General features: G+C 41.1%; 1 protein-coding gene and 1 non-coding gene across 2 annotated transcripts in view; one reads left to right on the top strand and one right to left on the bottom strand.

The window, feature by feature from the left end:
* Nucleotides 1-4324, top strand: part of LOC102883005 (protein ARMCX6-like) — a 17111-nt gene extending 12787 nt beyond the window's left edge. The window contains 3 exon segments of the mRNA XM_015596224.2: nt 2766-2923; nt 3215-3246; nt 3249-4324. Of these exon segments, the coding sequence (XP_015451710.1) occupies nt 2766-2923; nt 3215-3246; nt 3249-3745 (687 nt within the window). The 3' untranslated portion in view covers nt 3746-4324.
* On the bottom strand, nt 1231-1336 carry LOC112470013. Its single transcript, XR_003042800.1, has one exon. It is a non-coding gene; the product is annotated as a U6 spliceosomal RNA (small nuclear RNA).
* Nucleotides 4325-18976: the final 14652 nt, after the last annotated feature.

Genomic DNA, 18976 nt, shown 5'->3' with positions numbered 1-18976 from the left:
CCGTTCTTGTTCTTAAAGAAGTCCCTTTAGCATTTCTTGTAATTCTGGCTTGTTGGTGATGAATTTCTTTAACTTTTTGCTGTCTGGAAAGCTGTTTATCTCACCTTAAATTTTAACAGACAGCCTTTCTGGGTAGAGTATTCTTCGTTTTAGGTCCTTGCTTTCATGGCTTTGAATATTTCATGTCAATTCCTTATGGGCTGAAAAGTTTCTGCTGAAAATTAGGTGACATTCTTATGGGAGTACCCTTTTAAGTAACTAGCTTCCTTTCTCTTGCTGCTTTTAAGATTCTCTTTGTCTTTGACCTTTGGCATTTTAATTATAATGTGTCTTGGGGTAGGTCTGTTTGAATTCCTCTTGTTTGAAACTCTTTGTGCTTCCTGAACTTGTATGTCTAATTCCTTTGCCAGGTTAAGGAAGTTTTCTGTTATTATTTCTTCAAATAGATTCTCAATCCCTTGCTCTCTCTCTTCCTCTTCAGGTACTGCTATGATTCGCATATTTTTACACTTTATGTCGTCCCAGAGGTCTTTTAAACTATCCACATTTTTTAAAATTCTTTTTTCTTTTTATTGTTCTGATTGGATGTATTATGCTACTTTGTCTTCCAATTTGCTGATTTGATCTTCTGCTTTGTTCGATGTACTGTTGAATTCTTCATTTCTATTATCATATTCCTCATTTCTGTCTGGTTCTTTTTTACGGTTTTTGTCCCCTTTTTTTATGCTCTCATTTTGTTCATCCATTCTCCGCATAAGTTCGTTGAGCATCCTTATAATCATTATTTTGACCTCTGACTCTGGTAGGTTGCTTACCTCCATTTCATTTAGTTTATTTTCTGGAGTTCTCTTATTTCCTCATTTCTGTCTGGTTCTTTTTTACGGTTTTTACGTCCTTTTTTTATGCTCTCATTTTGTTCATCCATTCTCCGCATAAGTTCGTTGAGCATCCTTATAATCATTATTTTGACCTCTGACTCTGGTAGGTTGCTTACCTCCATTTCATTTAGTTTATTTTCTGGAGTTTTCTCTTATTGTTTCATTTGTGGCTTGTTTCTTTGTTTTCTCATTTTATTAGCCCCTCTGTGTTCTATGTGTCAGGAATAATTGTTTTGTCTCTCATCCTTGGCCAGATGGCCTAATGTGGAAGGTGTCCTGTGTGGCGCACTCTACTTGATCCTTTGTGTCAGTAGCTCTGGACGTGACCTTTGTGTGGATTGTGCGTGATCTTAAAAGCATGGAACGCTTCACGAAGTGCGTGTCAACCTTGCACAGGGGCCATGCTAATCTTCTCTGTATCATTCCACTTTTAGTATATGTGCTGCCGAAGCAAGCACACGAATCTTTTTTTAAAAAACAGTATTTCCAAGAAAAATGAACAGAGGCAATAAATAAATATTTAAAATCTCTTTTCATGCTTTACTTTATGAAATCTGCTTTCTCATAGGTCCAGGAAAGATGATGGATATTAGTAGCTGAGAGGAGGGGAAGTAAAATTATGAGCTGTTTCCCTGTATTCTAGGAGAAGATGAAGAAGTGTAAATAGAAATAGTTGCTCTGGGAGAAGATAGATTCCCTGAAAATTAAAGGCAAATTTCAACAAAACGGAAATGAATTTTCTTTTGTTTCCTATCATTGGCATAGAAAAAAATTGACAGGTCTGGTGTGCTGGGGAGAAGGGAGAGAGGCTGGCACACTTGGCTGGTGAGAGGAGAACTTGGGGACCATGGCTCATTGGTGACGTATAACTCGGATAACCAAAAATTGTGGAGAGGTGGTCTTTTTGGTGCAGCCACCAGCTTCTTATTGAACTTAGAGAGACGTGTTTGTAATCAGTAAAAGGTAGAAACTGTGACCTACCACTCAGCACTAAAGATTCACGGACACTTATCTATTGGATTACTTGATGTCTGCAGGGGGCGGCACAACTCAAGGGAAAGGAAGAGGAAGAATATTTACAGGATTTTTAGTAGAAACTGAAGTGAGCATTTCTTCGAGGAAATATAGGCCTTGAACCTGTTACAAGGTGGTGGTAAAGGCAAGCATGAAACCAGAACCTCCTTTCCCACTTTTATCCCGTCTTTAGAAAAGCATTATTTAATCCTAGTCCTTTTTTAGCTTTGGGGAAACAGATTCAATATGGGGCAAAAATGAGGAGTAGAGCAGAAAAATGGGAATTTGAAGGGAGAGAGTGAAGTCAAGAGAGTGGGTGGGGGGCAGGGGAATGGAAAAGGTAGGTATTTATGGGCAATGGGAGAGATGGTGAAAGTGGCTAGAGGGCAGGGTGGAAGGTGTAACTGAGACCTAAACGGGGGATATTTGAAAGTTAGATTTCTCACTCTGGAGAAAGGGCACTTATGTACATCTACCAATCTCCATTCTCTCTTGTCTGTCTACCTATACACATAGATCTAGGCAAGAAGGGAAGGAAGGAAATTGCTCCACACAGTGTGATATCCTGGAGATAAGGAGTGGGGATAGGGATGTCAGAGTTAGAATATAGGATCTAGAAACAAATCAGATTCTTTCTCTCCCAGCCTTTGTTTGCCCCTCTTGCCTTAGCGCTGGAAAAATCAAATGTACCATTCAGGAAACAGTGTGAACAAGCTTAAGGGAAGGAAAAGGCAGAGACTAAACATTTGAAAATTAAGACCATTAAGACCCTAAATCAGGAAAAAAAAGATACTGATACCCTTGTATCCTGAGTTTTGACATGTCCATCTGTGAAGGCTCAGATCAAACTCTATATGCGTGCGTTGCCGTTAGCACCACGTTGGATGGCAGTTAGTGAAGTTTGTGTCCACGAAAAGATGGTCTGAAAATCTCCTTCCCAGAACATCACAACTAGATCGCTTTTTCAAGACCATCATAGATGTGAGATACCTATCAGGGCCAGAAGTTGATAGTGTTCATCCACTAATCAGGTGAGGGAGAAACCACAGTAAGAACAGAAGACGGGGGAACTTCAGATAGGGAGGAGAACAGATAAGATCTCTGGATTTTAGTCAAATTTCCTGATAGATCCTAGTCCTGGGGATGAGGAGGACATAAACTATGAGCAGTAATGACCCAAGGGATCCTTAAAGGACATGAGCAGTAATGACCCAAGGGATCCTCAAAATGAGAGCATAAAAAAGAAGAAGCATCTTTACCCTGATAAAAATTATGGCTTTATTGTGAGACTTATAATATTTTTAAAAAGTAACTTCTCTTAGGGGCCTTTCCAAATGTCCTCTGATTCAGGGTAAATGTTGTCGGCTCAGTCCAAGGATGCTGGGTTTTCATTTAGCCACGATATCAATAGTCATTTGGCCTGCCTCTCCATTGTCGGAAACACGATCCCCATTTGTGACCCAGCTGTTAAGGAGAAGGCTTTATGTACCCTGGATAACGTGAATGTCAGTGTGGAAAATCAGGGCCAGATTAAGATGTACATCAATGAAGTGTGTCGGGAGACTGTGTCACATTGCTGCAACTCATTTCTGCAGCAGGCCGGATTAAATTTGTTAATAAGCATGACAGTTATTAATAACACGCTTGCCAAGTCCGTTTCAGACTTGAAGTTTCCTTTGATATCAGAAGGAAGTGGATGTGCTGAGGTTCAGGTTTTGAAATCGTTGATGGCTTTGTCTGAAAAGCCAGTCTTGGCAGAGGAATTGCTGGGTGCCCAAATGCTGCTCTCATGCATGTCCCTCTTTATCAGGAATGGAAACAGGCAGGTTCTCCTGGACATCCTGGCCTCTTAAATGGCCATCTCGAACAGAATGGGACTGAATCTACCTATAATCCGTTTGGTGAACACACACTTGTGTTCTCATTCAAAGACTCTGCAGTGGGTGCTATAGAAGATCCAGCCTTAGCCAGTCACCATATCATGGGGTGAAAGTTACACTTGCTAAATCGAGGACCACACTCTTATTGGCCAGGCGGGGGTTCCCACAGAGCTTCGAGTAACTTCTTGGTTTTGCAGTCTGCAGGCAATGCGTACTGTAAATTACTCCCTTACTTCTTCCTGTGGTAAAGGGCTCGTTCCAGCTGCCAGCTGTGGATAAAGAACATCATATTATTGCATCATGAAGGATGCCTTGCCTGTGATGGTCTCCCTGTCTAAGCCGGGCCATTTTGTGGAGCCCAGATGCGTATCGGAGCTTGTGCTGAAAACACATTTGTTGCTGCATAGGTTGAATTCTTTTTCGTTTACTCTTTCCTGTACACGAGCTGATGGATGGTGACCCTATTCATCAAAGAACTACCCTCCCTTTCTGTGTGCTGTACTGACTTAACCTCATCCACCCAAGTCTATGATTGTATGTATCATCAATAAAATTGTGTGCTTTGATTGGCAAAAATGAGACATGGTACTTGTCCTTGAGTTTACAGTCTGCATGAAGAGAAAGACAAAACTCCACGATAAATGCTAACTAACCGGGGTGTTTTCTCCATGACAAATGCATGCTTATCAATGCTCACAGGAGGCATGGGTAGAGATGGGCTGCGGTGTTCAGGACAGCTCTCAAGAAGGGGTTGGGGGCTGGGGTGGGCAGGGTGTAGAGGGAGGTTTGGTGGAATTAGGATGGAATGTTGGGAGGACTAAAAGAGGCAACACCCGTGAAGCAGGCGGCACTGAGCCTGTCACCTGGCACAAGAAATCCCTCGATGAAGGTGTCTTTCCTTGACCGCTGACCTACAGAGGAAGGTCAGTATCCTTGGGTTCATCTACACATCCTTGGGGGCCACTGGCCAATCCATCCCTGCACATATAATGCACGATTATAACAATAATGGTTGCCACTTGCTGAGTGCCTACTTTGTGTAATTCTCTCCCTTCTGGGAAGCAGCTGTTAAACCTACTTCCAGACCTTTCCCTTCCTTGGGATCCCAAGACCAAATTCCTGGCAGAGCGAGAAGGGTCGGTTGGCCCCTGATTCCCTGGGGGCAATATTCTTTCTGCCCTATCCTTGGTATCTTTGGTGTGACCCAGGAAGGGAGCCTCCCCGTGGGAGTTGTAGGGCAGACGCTGAGGGTGCTTGGAATGACCGTGGCTGTTCCATCCATCAGGAAACACCTCCTCCCCTCCATCCAAGCTTCCATCACCCCTTGGAGGAAAGGAAGAACCCAGCCCTTCCCACTGAACCCCTCCATGGAAACGGGCAACTTATTCCACCACCCCCTCCTAATATTTTCAGATCCTTCCCTGCATCACGAAACCCAGGCTCCCTGCATGTTTTTGGTGTGTCAAGAAATAGTCCTCTTCCTCATAGCCTTGGTCAACAAGTGGACAAGAAGCTTCCCTTGAGCAGAGCTGCTTCTGCAACTGGCGCCTTCTCCTGGTATCCTGAGATGCTGCTTTGGGCCATTGTTCCCCTGGGCATCAGTGCTCTCTAAGTGCTCTGCCTCCTGAGCACTCTCCTTCATAGAGAGCCTAGTCCTATTTTATTTCTCCCTTCTCCTAGAGTTTAGGTTACAGGTGGGTTACAACTCTCCTGCTTGTACCCATTGCCCTATGCTTCAGGCTGTCTAGCGGGCATGGGTGCCTGCCAGGTCCCAGGGCCTTCTTGGGGAATCCTCCAACTTGGAGTGGGTATGCTACCTCTTCCTGGGTCCTGGCACCTTGGACAGCCAGCACATGACTCGAGGTTGTTGTGACAGCACACCCTCAGCAAGGCTTATCCCCCTGGGGCATTTTTGCTGCCTCTGGAACCCTGTCTTATTTCCTAAGAGCTGCTAATGTGACCATCGCTTTCTTCCAAGTGAGTTTCATATGAGCTGGTCAATCAGTTTTTCATGTAGGATTGCCCTTGCGGACAGCTCCTGTGTCTACTTGTCCTGGTAGAGTCAGCTTGGCTCATGCTGTCTTCAGTGACACCTTACTGCTCAGTCTCTTTAATCTCAGCGCGAAGGCAGAGGGTTTTCTCCTTTCTCTTGGCTCAGGATCCCAAATTAACACGCACCTCCCTGTTTCTCTGCACTCTGCCGAATTCCCCTTTGAGTCCCGCCTCAGGCAGTTGTCCCCCATCTCTGAGGCAGGCTACAGTCCCATCGCAGGGAGGGCTTCAGAGCAACTCAGAGCAACTGCTCAGAGCAACTCTGTCACAGAGAAGCCTGTTGGCATCGAACTGTCTCCACAGTGTGTTCTTGGCCCAAGTCAAGAGCATTCTCTCCATTTGCTGGCACTGCTCTCCCAAAGACACTCCCTATGTGTGGAAGCTCAGGACTCTGGTCTGCCCTTCATCCCTTGGTGGGTTGCTATGCCAAGGCAGGAGCCCAGTTCCCAGTGGATTCTGCCTAGGGATGTGAAGGGGAGTCGGGAGCATGCCTGCCAGTCAGGGTCTGATTAAGATATTCAGAGGCTATCAGCACTGGAAAGACTATGGTGCCCCCCATCCCACACACACACTGAATTCAAAATGAAACAGCACGGGACCACCAAGCACAAAACTTACCTACCTACCTGCCTGCTGCAACGAACAGAGATTCTTTCTGGGTGTCCCAATGGTAAACATTTGACATGGTCATCAAAGTTTGAACTTGTCACACTCTGTGGGGAGGTGCCCTGCCATAATGGGGCTGCCCCAGCCTAAGTCTCTTGCGTAAATCTGGCACTGCTGCCACAGACTGCCTTCTAGTTCCAGAAGAGCTTTGGCCTTTCTTCTTATTCATCTCATTATTATGTCTACATTTGGTGCCTGTAGGTACCACATTGACTCCCAGTGCCCTTCCCAGCCTGCTACCTCTCCCGGGGTTTCTGCGGTTTTGTACTCTCCACCCCCACCATAAGTACAGGCAAGGTTGCAGACATCCAGCTTCTCAAACTCTGCATCCTCACCGTGGCCCTATGTGCCACTCTCAAAGCAATTTCAACCACAATCCCCTCACTTTGAAGTGCCAACCACCATCAGGCACAGCCATCACCAAGTCAATCTTGAATCCATCATAGTGTCATTTGGCTAAGAGTTAGACAGCTGTGTGGAGGACTGGCTCCCTGCTCCCTTCTAGGGGCTACTGATTGGTCTAAGATACAGATGGGTGCTGCATCAGAGTTAAGCACAGTCCTGCAGAGGATCGGCCAATCCCTTGTCTGCTACACCTGCTGCATGCATCGCCACACACTCTGTCACTTCCCTCTGCTCATTGCTCTTAGCCTCTTGTTCACCCTGACTCTCATTTTCCCTGTTGACTCTTGTTTCTGTGTGTAGCTTAGGACCGGGTTCCCCACTCCTCGATTACAAAATGAGTCTCCATATGATTTCTTAATTCTCTCACACCTTTCCGCTTAAAGGGTTGTCTCAAGTGTCTTTTGGAATTTACCTTTGGGCAAGGTGGAAGGTGTGATCCAACTTTACTTCTTTTCTCAAATGGATAACCAAATAACGCAGCACTGTTCGCCACTCCATTCTCATGCTCCCTGGTGGCACATTCTGGGATCTTCATGTACCTAGCTGATAATCCCCTCTGTAGCTTCCTGGTGTTGAATTCCCTCCTGAGGCATACCCTGTTGTCCCAGGAATCTCTAACTTAGTCAGGACCCTCAGTTCACTGGGTGGCCTATAGCAGGTAGTGTGTGTCTTGGCAAGGAGTTAGCACATGTGAGCACTTGTGAGCAGGCCTCTGCCAGTTTCCTTCTTAGGACTTTTTTCTGGCCCACAGGTACCTTAGAAATCCTCACCCTGCCTATTCAGCACCATGAAAACCTGTGCATTGGTTTCTTCCCTCAAAAAATTATTTGTATGAGAGAAAGCTAGTTCCATTTCTACATAGATTTGATGTCAATATGGTAGCTGTTAACCACATTTGATCAATCTGGAATTTTAACGTTTCTGTTTTTGTCAATGATTTCCTATAAGACTTTTATATTATCATTTTACTTAGGACAGTCTTTCACTATTCATAGCATTAGAACATATTCGCCTACATTTCCTTCTAATATAAATACAGTTTCCTTTTTAGAGATAGCTCCTTTAACCTACTAGAGTCGTGTGTGTATATGTGTGTATGTGTGTTTGTGTACATTTGCTTTGAGGTAGACTTTAAACTTTAATTTTCTCTATGTATATAATAAATTATACTAAAATCATTTATTGCAGAATCCATTGTTTATGTTTTGATGGAAATTATACTGTTTATGGATTAATTGGCAAGAATTGGCATCTACAATTTTCCTATTTAAGCATATTTATTTACATACATTTTGGCACTTAGTGATTTTTTTATAATTATCTTTCATATTTTACAGGGGGAGGGTCATTTCTACATATTTGTCTGTTTTTGTTGCTTTGTGACTGGGTATGGCGTTTACCTCCCACAATGTTATGTTACTTTGACTCTGCTCTCCTTATCCCATATGTCAGCACGCTAGGTAGAAATATCTGTGGTTTCTGCTGCTTTGGGAACAGTAATAAAAAGGGGAATAGTCAAGTACTTCACCATCATTATTCCTAAAGTGGAAGGAAGGAGAAAAGGACAAGGCATTAAGCCCTATTTTTCCACAAATGCTCTTTTCTCAGAACTTTTCTTATAAAACCTTTCATTTCTTTCATTTTACTTTTATATTTTCTTTTTCCCTCTTGCCTGGCCATGGAGTAGTTCAAACTGGTTCTTCTGGTTTATTCAATCATATATATATTTTTTAATCCTGGCAAGGTTTTTGTTAAGTCAGCCATCGGTGTTCTATTGTCCTTTGTTCTTGGAAATCTGGATATGGGATGATTTTGAAGAAAGAAAAGGCAATCTGATGGCTCAAGGTATTGCCAGAAATAAGCACTCCAAATAACCATGTCACACAACTCCCTCCTAAATAAACATATGCATCTCACAAAGACCAATTGTTAATGTGTACATATATATCGAGAATTCTATATTTTTCAATATCCAAGCCTTTAATTTGGGTAGTAGATGGATTTGGTGATAGTATCAACTGAGGGCATGTGGAGATAATGAGAGTGATGGGTAATAGTCTCACCAGTCTTTTCTCTCAGCCTTTTCTACCCTGCTACTTGGGCCACCCCATGTTGGACCTCAGACTTTTCACGGCTTGTGTCTGGGGAAGTGAGAAACTCGCCCCAGTATTCTGAGCTTTTCCCATAACTGATCTGGTCATTTCTAACACCCACCCACTCTAAGATTTTGATCTAGGGATTGATCTAAGCCAGGAGATATGTGATCAGCTGTTCTTTCTTCTTCTCCCTGTCTTCTTTCACAAAAGTCTTCTCTGATGGACATTTCCTTTAGGTCTTGAGTTCTCGCTACTTATAGCTTGCAGGCCTCATTCCTGATATGTAATTAGAGCTTTTGAAATTTAGAAAAACTCTAAACTGATGGCTATGAGTTTTAAAAATTAGCTCTGTGAACTCTAAGTTTCTTGAGCCAGGTTCAGGCAGTAGCTTGCTTGTATTTGTGTGAAGTTGTAACCCTAATTATTTAGTCTTAATGCTGAATGGGCTATATGAGAATATTATTTACAAGGGGGATGATTTATAGTTTGGTTAAATATTTTTATAACATTGTCCTTGTTACATGCTAAAGGTACTGCACCAGATCAGGATTTAAAAGGGGCCAAGTGGGCAACCAGGACACTTTCGTATATGTTTGCCTCAGTCCTCAAGGGGGCCAGAAGAAAGAGATGTATGTGGTGTTAGGAAGCTCTACAAAGCATAAATCAGGCATCTCACATAACACCATATCTACAGGTCTGGGAAAAGACAGGTCAACCGATTCTTTACATTTTGTCTTAAATTTAAATTTAATTTATTTTAAAAAAGTAACATCTTAGTGGTTCGAAATTCAAAAGATAACAAAGGGTACACCTAGAAAATCTCCCTCTCAATTCTTCATTGCCACAACTTAGTTCTCTCCCACCAGAGGCAATGTTATCAGTTTTTGTGCAACAGTCCAGGGAGATTTTATATATTAGAATATTTATTTATTTTCAAGTATTCATAATAATCTTAACAATTCTTTGATATTATTACATAAAATACTTGGTTTTTCAGTTTATAGCTGAAGAGTATTTCATTGCATAAATATGCTGTAATTATTTAGTCAGTCCCCTATGTGTGGATATTTTGGGGGCTTTTTTTGCTCTTTTTTTCCTTGATATTATAAACAATGATTCAATGCTTATTCATACTTCTTTTTCTTCCCTTCTCCCTTTTTTTATCCACCTAATTTTAGTTGATTAAATTATATTGCTTTGTGTTTATCTTTGTACTACTCAATACATGTTGATCCCTACTGCCAGCTTCGTCTGCTTAAGATGGTGTCTTCTGACCCTAGCTACTAAGGATAAGAAAATCAACATATTTACATTACCTACCACCTTCTTTTTCCTTCTACTCCATCTGCATTTATCACCATTACGTTTGTTCTGTAACCGTAATCACCACATTTGTTTTGTTCTTCATCCTAAATTTACATAGATTTGACACTAATTGCTAGACTTTTGTTATCATTTCTTTTCCCCCTGTATTTCTGTTACTTTTGCCTTTATCTCTGTGATTGTTAAATTTCTTCTGCATGTTATCTGAGGACTGACAGCTCATATTTCAGCTCATTCTTGTCTTGCCATCCCTTTCCTGAACTCTTGCTTAATTTCTTCATTAAAACTTTCTAATTCATGATGAAAAGTTTGGTGACAATTTTCATTTACTTTTTTTCAGATGAGTTTTTTTAATCTCCCATGTGTTTTTCAGGTTCTCTTTCTCCTTCTTTCATGTATTACCTGTGTTTAGCTCTTGTGCCAATTCCATTTTGATTTCCATCTTTGAGGGATATCAGATTTTATTGAACCAGTTGTTTGAAAGGTTCATCTATGATAAGAGCCACGGTTGTCTTTCCTGATACCAAGAATTTTCTTTATGGACCAAGGCATTAGAAAGACGTAACTGTGAGCTGTTAAAAGTACAGTCTCTCCTCTCCCGTGCTGCTCAGGGGCAGACTCATCTCCAGTGTTACCTTTGGAACAGATAACTTTCTGCAAATATGACCTATCTCTGTGACTCCTTATCTAGACTAATCTCTCTGTGTTTCTTATTAGGGATCTTGTGCTCCATGGTGGCTCCTGCTGTCAATTTGTACATGCTTATCTTCAAGAAATACGCAAATTTGTTAAGAGGGTAGATCTCACATTAAGTGTTCTTACCACAATGAAAAAGAAAGAAAGAAAAATGAATGAGTGAATGAATGAATGAAGTCTCTTCCCTTCTGGAATTAGGTATTGTCTAGTGGTCGAAGTGAGAATGCAGAATCACTGCTAGAGAGTTTCTGGAAAAGTAATATTACAGACTTTCAAGCATAAAAACCAATTTACAAATTAATGAAGATGCTCTCTGTAAAGGAGTTAGAGCCCAGTATACTGCCAAGATTGGTTTGGACAGAGCCTCTAGTCAGACCCAGAAAGGCAAACAACTCCATGTTCTCTGCCAGCTTTCCTGAGCTTTCTTACGAGACAGCGCAGGGAGCAAAGAAAAACACAACACAGCATCTTTCTGTCTTGGCAACTGAGCTTGTGCTTATTAAGAAAACAATGGATGACAAAAAAAAATGCTTAAATCACATCCATTGCATCTTTAGTTGAAGTGGCTTTTCATGATTAATTTTCTTAGCATTAATCACACTTCATTCTATTTTCTATTTCCTTTGCCTGTCTTTCCCACTAGATGATAAGCCCTATGAACACAAGAATGTTGTCTGTGTCGTTTATTATTGAATCTCCATCTGTCTCTCAAGTAATTAGTGCTCAGCGTCTACTCACTTCAATTGTCTAGCATTCAAGCTGTAATTCTGGTTCTGGAGAGGAGTTGTGTTCATCTATATATTTTCAGAATATCTTTAATAAATGTGCATTATGTTTATAAAGAGAAGTTTGTTTTTAAAATGTGTTAAACAAACATTAACAATTTCATATTAATTAAATTTAAAAAATGTAGATGCATCAAAAAGATCAGAACATTACACATTCCATATCTTGAGGTCCTGTTCTCAGGTCTCTCTTCCCTTTCCAAGAATCTCATCCACTGTAATGGCTTCAATTATCACCTATATGTTAATGACTCACAAGTCTATAGATCCTGAATTGAAGATTAATTTGTTTGATGCCTACAGATTGCATATCCCACAGATATTTCATGTTCAACATATTTGAAATTGAAGTCATCATTCCCCAGTCCCACACCAAAATCGTTCCCCCTTCTGTATTCTGTCTCAATGAACACAACCACCATCCACCCAGTTGCACCTGCCAGAGACCTAGTAATTATTGACTTTTTATTCTCCTTCATCCTATATTCTCCCTCATCCTAGCTTGTCTAAAAGTCCCATTGATTCTACTTCATTAATGTTTTTATAAATGTTAATATGTATCAGAAAAAAATACATACACATAATAGCAACGCAATTAATACAGAATTTATGATGAAAATGAATAATTCTCCCTCTTGTTCCTACTTAAACTCAGTACCACTTTTTAGAGTCTAAAGACAACTTTTATTAGCTTTTCAGCTCCTTTCGATACAGTGGTTCTTAACCAAGAGTGATTTTGTTCCCCCAGGGGACATTCGTCAGTCTCTGGAGACATTTTTGGTTGTCACAACTGAGGACAAGAGCACTACCAGCATCGTGTGGGCAAAGGCCAGGGATTCTACAATGCACAAGACAATTCTCAGCCCAAAATGTTAATAGTAGTAAGACTAAGAATTGTTCCTATGGTTATCTTCAAAATGCCAAAAAATATACTTCTACCCCTAATGACCTTCTGATATGAAAATAGGATACTTTACTCATTTATCTTATAATCCTTCCTGTCCTTCTCTTATTCCCAATGTTTATAGTGTTCTTATTATTTTAGTTTAATCACACAATCAAAAATTATGTATTGAACACCATTGTATGCCAGGCACTATTCAAAGGACTAAGAATTTGGTAGCAAGCAAGATAAAGATAGAGGTAATAGGTCATAAAAACAATTAAAATAAATAAAGTAACTTAATTTAACTTTATAAGAAATACATAAACCTTTATTTTGTTTCATAGACTTCCACCAGGATTCATTCACATCTCACATTATAAAATGAGGAAATCAGCTCTGCTCTCCTTTCTTCTGTCTTTTATCATCTTTTTCTATATACCCCATTCTGGTAGCAATATTTTATTAAGTTTCATGCCTACTTGAAATCTCATCCTTATGGTGATATGTGAATCATGTCCTAAAACTTACTAAATAGATTGGAAGTGTTAGGACACTACTTAGCTCACAATGAGCAATATTTATATATTCATAATCATGTAAATACCGTTTATGATTTTCAATGTATAGAGTTGAAAACTCAGAAAGTTTTAATGAAATGGTTGTTATAGAAGATAATGTAAAAGTAAACTGAAACTTACTGTAGAAATAGATGATAGATTGATAGGTGATAGATAGATAGATAGATAGATAGATAGATAGATAGATAGATAGATAGATAGAGCAGAAACCTCAGCAGCATTCTCTGCATCGGAAGGGCAAGCCCCTCTTGCTTTTAAGATCCCATGAAGGCACCCTTTTGATAATGATACCACCTGGCTCCCTTGGATACTTTCACAAGTTCAATTTAGGTCTTTCTTGAGATGTAGGAGGGTTACCCTTATATTTATTTGATTACTTCAGACTGTTCTGGGAACCATGTAGCCATGTTCTACTTATATATTGTCTTCTGGTATGGTAAAGCTAGGTGTAAGTTATAAATCAATTTTATCAGAGTATGAATGTATTTTACCTTGCAAATATTAATTTAGTAGCTTAGGAGTTAGTTCAAGCCTGCCCCATCCTAGCTGGCATGGTCTGATGCCAGAGACAGCTGGGATTAGCTTTTTTTTCAATCTAGACCATTATAGTTGCTTAGAAATATGCTGGAATCTAAGGTCAAGGTTCTTGAATCACTTAAAAGATACTGTTCATAGATTCAAGACTCGCTAGATTATTTTTCCTTATATCCATTAAATGCTGAACTTTCTATCTTAATTTGCTGTATATTTGTAGCAAATACATGTTTTTCTTTTGTTTTGTTTTGTTTGCTATTGCTGCATAACAAACCACTCCAAAATTCAGTAGCTGAAAACAGCCATCTTATTTGCTCAGTGTTTTGTGGATTAAGAATTTGCATTGAGCTTATCTGGTTCTTCTGCTAGTCTTGCCTGAAGTCACTTATGTAGCTGGAGTCAGCTGGCAAAACAGCTGTCAGCTGATTTTCCTTTAGCTAGGGTTGCCAGATATAGCAAATAAAAATACAGAATGCCCAGTTAAATTTGAATTCCAGATAAATAATAACACTTGTTTTAGTATAAGTATTTTCCATGCAATATATGAGACATAATTATACTGAAAAAAGTGTTTTATGTTCTTCTGAAATTCAAATTTAACTAGGAGTCCTACTTTTTATTTGGCAGTTCTTTCTATGGGTCCTCAGTTAGAACAGTTCATGTCCATTCTACCTGGTCGCATCCTCTAGCAAGTTAGCCTGGGATTCCACATATGGTGATTTCAGAGCAGGAAGAGTGCAAGTCCCACTGAAAATGTACTGTTCAAGCCTTTTCATGAGTCATGTTTGCTAATGTTCAAACTGGCCAAAGCTAATCATGTGGATAGGCCCAGAGTCAACGTGAGAGGGAACTATACAAAGGTATGGATACAAGAATCATGGTTCATTGAGAGCCATTACTGTAATATTTTCTTAGACATCTTTCTAATTGTTTTTCCTCTACTTTTTCTAACTTCTCAACTAATATTGCCAAGTCCTCTTTTATTCATGAATTCACCCACTATCCCAAATCCTTTGTTATCTTGCTCCACTTTGGTCTGGCCAACCAGGCCTGCCATTTAGCTGTCATCTTAATATTAACCTTTATTGCTTTCTCAAGTTTGAATCATGATTTTCTTGATTCCATATTTGCCTTTGAAGTGATTTCTACCTGGTTTTGTTGAAATAGATGTTCAAATAACTTCCTAAGAGAAGGTCCACAGGAGGTAAATTTTCTAAATACTTTTAGTTCTGAAAACATCTTTATTGTCATCACATACCTGCTTGATAGTATGTTTAGAGATAGAATACTAGAGAAAACATATTTTCTAAGGATTGAAGGCATTTATACATTGATTTTTAGCATCCAGTATTATGAATAAAAAGTCTGATTTCACTCTGATTTGTAGATGACTTTCTACCTACGCTTGCAAGATTTTAAGATCGCATTTTAATCTCATTATTCTAAAATTTCTTGAGAATATGTGTAGGTGCGATCCCTTTTTCATTGAATGTATTCAGCACAGAAAGCACATTTATTTTCCATTAAAAAAAGAAATAAAGAGAAAAAAATGAGGATCTATACATAAATTATGCATAATTAGCAACAAACATTAACATTTTGTTTTATTTGTTTAAAATGTTTTTATTAATGGATAAAATTAAGCTATATATATTGGTAGAGTCAAATTTTCCTCCATTTTTTTCCAGAGGCAGTTGATATTGCAAAATTGATGTGCATCTTTCACTATTCATTTTTAATTCTGATATAAATATATGTATCCAAAATAATAAATAGTACTGTTTCATATAAAAATCATATAAATGGCATTATGTTGTATCTTTCTACAAAATGCTTATTTCACTCAACATTAGGTTTCTGAGAATTGTCTAGATTGATATATAGAAATCTAGTTCATTCATTTCTACTATTTATAAAATCTATTAAACATGTGACATATTACTTAATGAAAGATCTACAGCAAACATTAACTTTTTAATAAGCTGAAACATTGACCATAAATATCAGAAACAAGAAAACTATGTACTGTATCATTAATACTCTATTTTGGAGGTCTTTGACAGTGAAATGGGATAAGAAAAATAAGATATGAGCTATAAAATATAGAATAAAAAGAGATAAAACTGTCATGATTTGTAAACTGTGATTATCTGTATAAAAACTCAAAAAGAAAAGAGGCAAAATAATAAAATTAATAGGAGAATTCAACAACAACAAAAACACCTGACTAAAGAACGAAAATGATACATCAAGAGCTTTTACACAAACTAGCAATATTTATATCCTATTAAACTTATTAAGAAATGGAATGCACATACATACAAATATACATGAGAATGGAGTGGCGAACAGTGCTGCGTTATTTGGTTATCCATTTGAGAAAAGAAGTAAAGTTGGATCACACCTTCCACCTTGCCCAAAGGTAAATTCCAAAAGACACTTGAGACAACCCTTTAAGCGGAAAGGTGTGAGAGAATTAAGAAATCATATGGAGACTCATTTTGTAATCGAGGAGTGGGGAACCCGGTCCTAAGCTACACACAGAAACAAGAGTCAACAGGGAAAATGAGAGTCAGGGTGAACAAGAGGCTAAGAGCAATGAGCAGAGGGAAGTGACAGAGTGTGTGGCGATGCATGCAGCAGGTGTAGCAGACAAGGGATTGGCCGATCCTCTGCAGGACTGTGCTTAACTCTGATGCAGCACCCATCTGTATCTTAGACCAATCAGTAGCCCCTAGAAGGGAGCAGGGAGCCAGTCCTCCACACAGCTGTCTAACTCTTAGCCAAATGACACTATGATGGATTCAAGATTGACTTGGTGATGGCTGTGCCTGATGGTGGTTGGCACTTCAAAGTGAGGGGATTGTGGTTGAAATTGCTTTGAGAGTGGCACATAGGGCCACGGTGAGGATGCAGAGTTTGAGAAGCTGGATGTCTGCAACCTTGCCTGTACTTATGGTGGGGGTGGAGAGTACAAAACCGCAGAAACCCCGGGAGAGGTAGCAGGCTGGGAAGGGCACTGGGAGTCAATGTGGTACCTACAGGCACCAAATGTAGACATAATAATGAGATGAATAAGAAGAAAGGCCAAAGCTCTTCTGGAACTAGAAGGCAGTCTGTGGCAGCAGTGCCAGATTTACGCAAGAGACTTAGGCTGGGGCAGCCCCATTATGGCAGGGCACCTCCCCACAGAGTGTGACAAGTTCAAACTTTGATGACCATGTCAAATGTTTACCATTGGGACACCCAGAAAGAATCTCTGTTCGTTGCAGCAGGCAGGTAGGTAGGTAAGTTTTGTGCTTGGTGGTCCCGTGCTGTTTCATTTTGAATTCAGTGTGTGTGTGGGATGGGGGGCACCATAGTCTTTCCAGTGCTGATAGCCTCTGAATATCTTAATCAGACCCTGACTGGCAGGCATGCTCCCGACTCCCCTTCACATCCCTAGGCAGAATCCACTGGGAACTGGGCTCCTGCCTTGGCATAGCAACCCACCAAGGGATGAAGGGCAGACCAGAGTCCTGAGCTTCCACACATAGGGAGTGTCTTTGGGAGAGCAGTGCCAGCAAATGGAGAGAATGCTCTTGACTTGGGCCAAGAACACACTGTGGAGACAGTTCGATGCCAACAGGCTTCTCTGTGACAGAGTTGCTCTGAGCAGTTGCTCTGAGTTGCTCTGAAGCCCTCCCTGCGATGGGACTGTAGCCTGCCTCAGAGATGGGGGACAACTGCCTGAGGCGGGACTCAAAGGGGAATTCGGCAGAGTGCAGAGAAACAGGGAGGTGCGTGTTAATTTGGGATCCTGAGCCAAGAGAAAGGAGAAAACCCTCTGCCTTCGCGCTGAGATTAAAGAGACTGAGCAGTAAGGTGTCACTGAAGACAGCATGAGCCAAGCTGACTCTACCAGGACAAGTAGACACAGGAGCTGTCCGCAAGGGCAATCCTACATGAAAAACTGATTGACCAGCTCATATGAAACTCACTTGGAAGAAAGCGATGGTCACATTAGCAGCTCTTAGGAAATAAGACAGGGTTCCAGAGGCAGCAAAAATGCCCCAGGGGGATAAGCCTTGCTGAGGGTGTGCTGTCACAACAACCTCGAGTCATGTGCTGGCTGTCCAAGGTGCCAGGACCCAGGAAGAGGTAGCATACCCACTCCAAGTTGGAGGATTCCCCAAGAAGGCCCTGGGACCTGGCAGGCACCCATGCCCGCTAGACAGCCTGAAGCGTAGGGCAATGGGTACAAGCAGGAGAGTTGTAACCCACCTGTAACCTAAACTCTAGGAGAAGGGAGAAATAAAATAGGACTAGGCTCTCTAGGAAGGAGAGTGCTCAGGAGGCAGAGCACTTAGAGAGCACTGATGCCCAGGGGAACAATGGCCCAAAGCAGCATCTCAGGATACCAGGAGAAGGCGCCAGTTGCAGAAGCAGCTCTGCTCAAGGGAAGCTTCTTGTCCACTTGTTGACCAAGGCTATGAGGAAGAGGACTATTTCTTGACACACCAAAAACATGCAGGGAGCCTGGGTTTCGTGATGCAGGGAAGGATCTGAAAATATTAGGAGGGGGTGGTGGAATAAGTTGCCCGTTTCCATGGAGGGGTTCAGTGGGAAGGGCTGGGTTCTTCCTTTCCTCCAAGGGGTGATGGAAGCTTGGATGGAGGGGAGGAGGTGTTTCCTGATGGATGGAACAGCCACGGTCATTCCAAGCACCCTCAGCGTCTGCCCTACAACTCCCACGGGGAGGCTCCCTTCCTGGGTCACACCAAAGATACCAAGGATAGGGCAGAAAGAATATTGCCCCCAGGGAATCAGGGGCCAACCGACCCTTCTCGCTCTGCCAGGAATTTGGTCTTGGGATCCCAAGGAAGGGAAAGGTCTGGAAGTAGGTTTAACAGCTGCTTCCCAGAAGGGAGAGAATTACACAAAGTAGGCACTCAGCAAGTGGCAACCATTATTGTTATAATCGTGCATTATATGTGCAGGGATGGATTGGCCAGTGGCCCCCAAGGATGTGTAGATGAACCCAAGGATACTGACCTTCCTCTGTAGGTCAGCGGTCAAGGAAAGACACCTTCATCGAGGGATTTCTTGTGCCAGGTGACAGGCTCAGTGCCGCCTGCTTCACGGGTGTTGCCTCTTTTAGTCCTCCCAACATTCCATCCTAATTCCACCAAACCTCCCTCTAC

Source organism: Pteropus alecto, unplaced genomic scaffold (genome assembly GCF_000325575.1).
Source record: "Pteropus alecto unplaced genomic scaffold, ASM32557v1 scaffold179, whole genome shotgun sequence".
Taxonomy (NCBI): domain Eukaryota; kingdom Metazoa; phylum Chordata; class Mammalia; order Chiroptera; family Pteropodidae; genus Pteropus; species Pteropus alecto.
The sequence above is the reverse complement of the archived record's forward strand: the minus strand, read 5'-3'. Positions and strand labels throughout refer to the sequence as shown.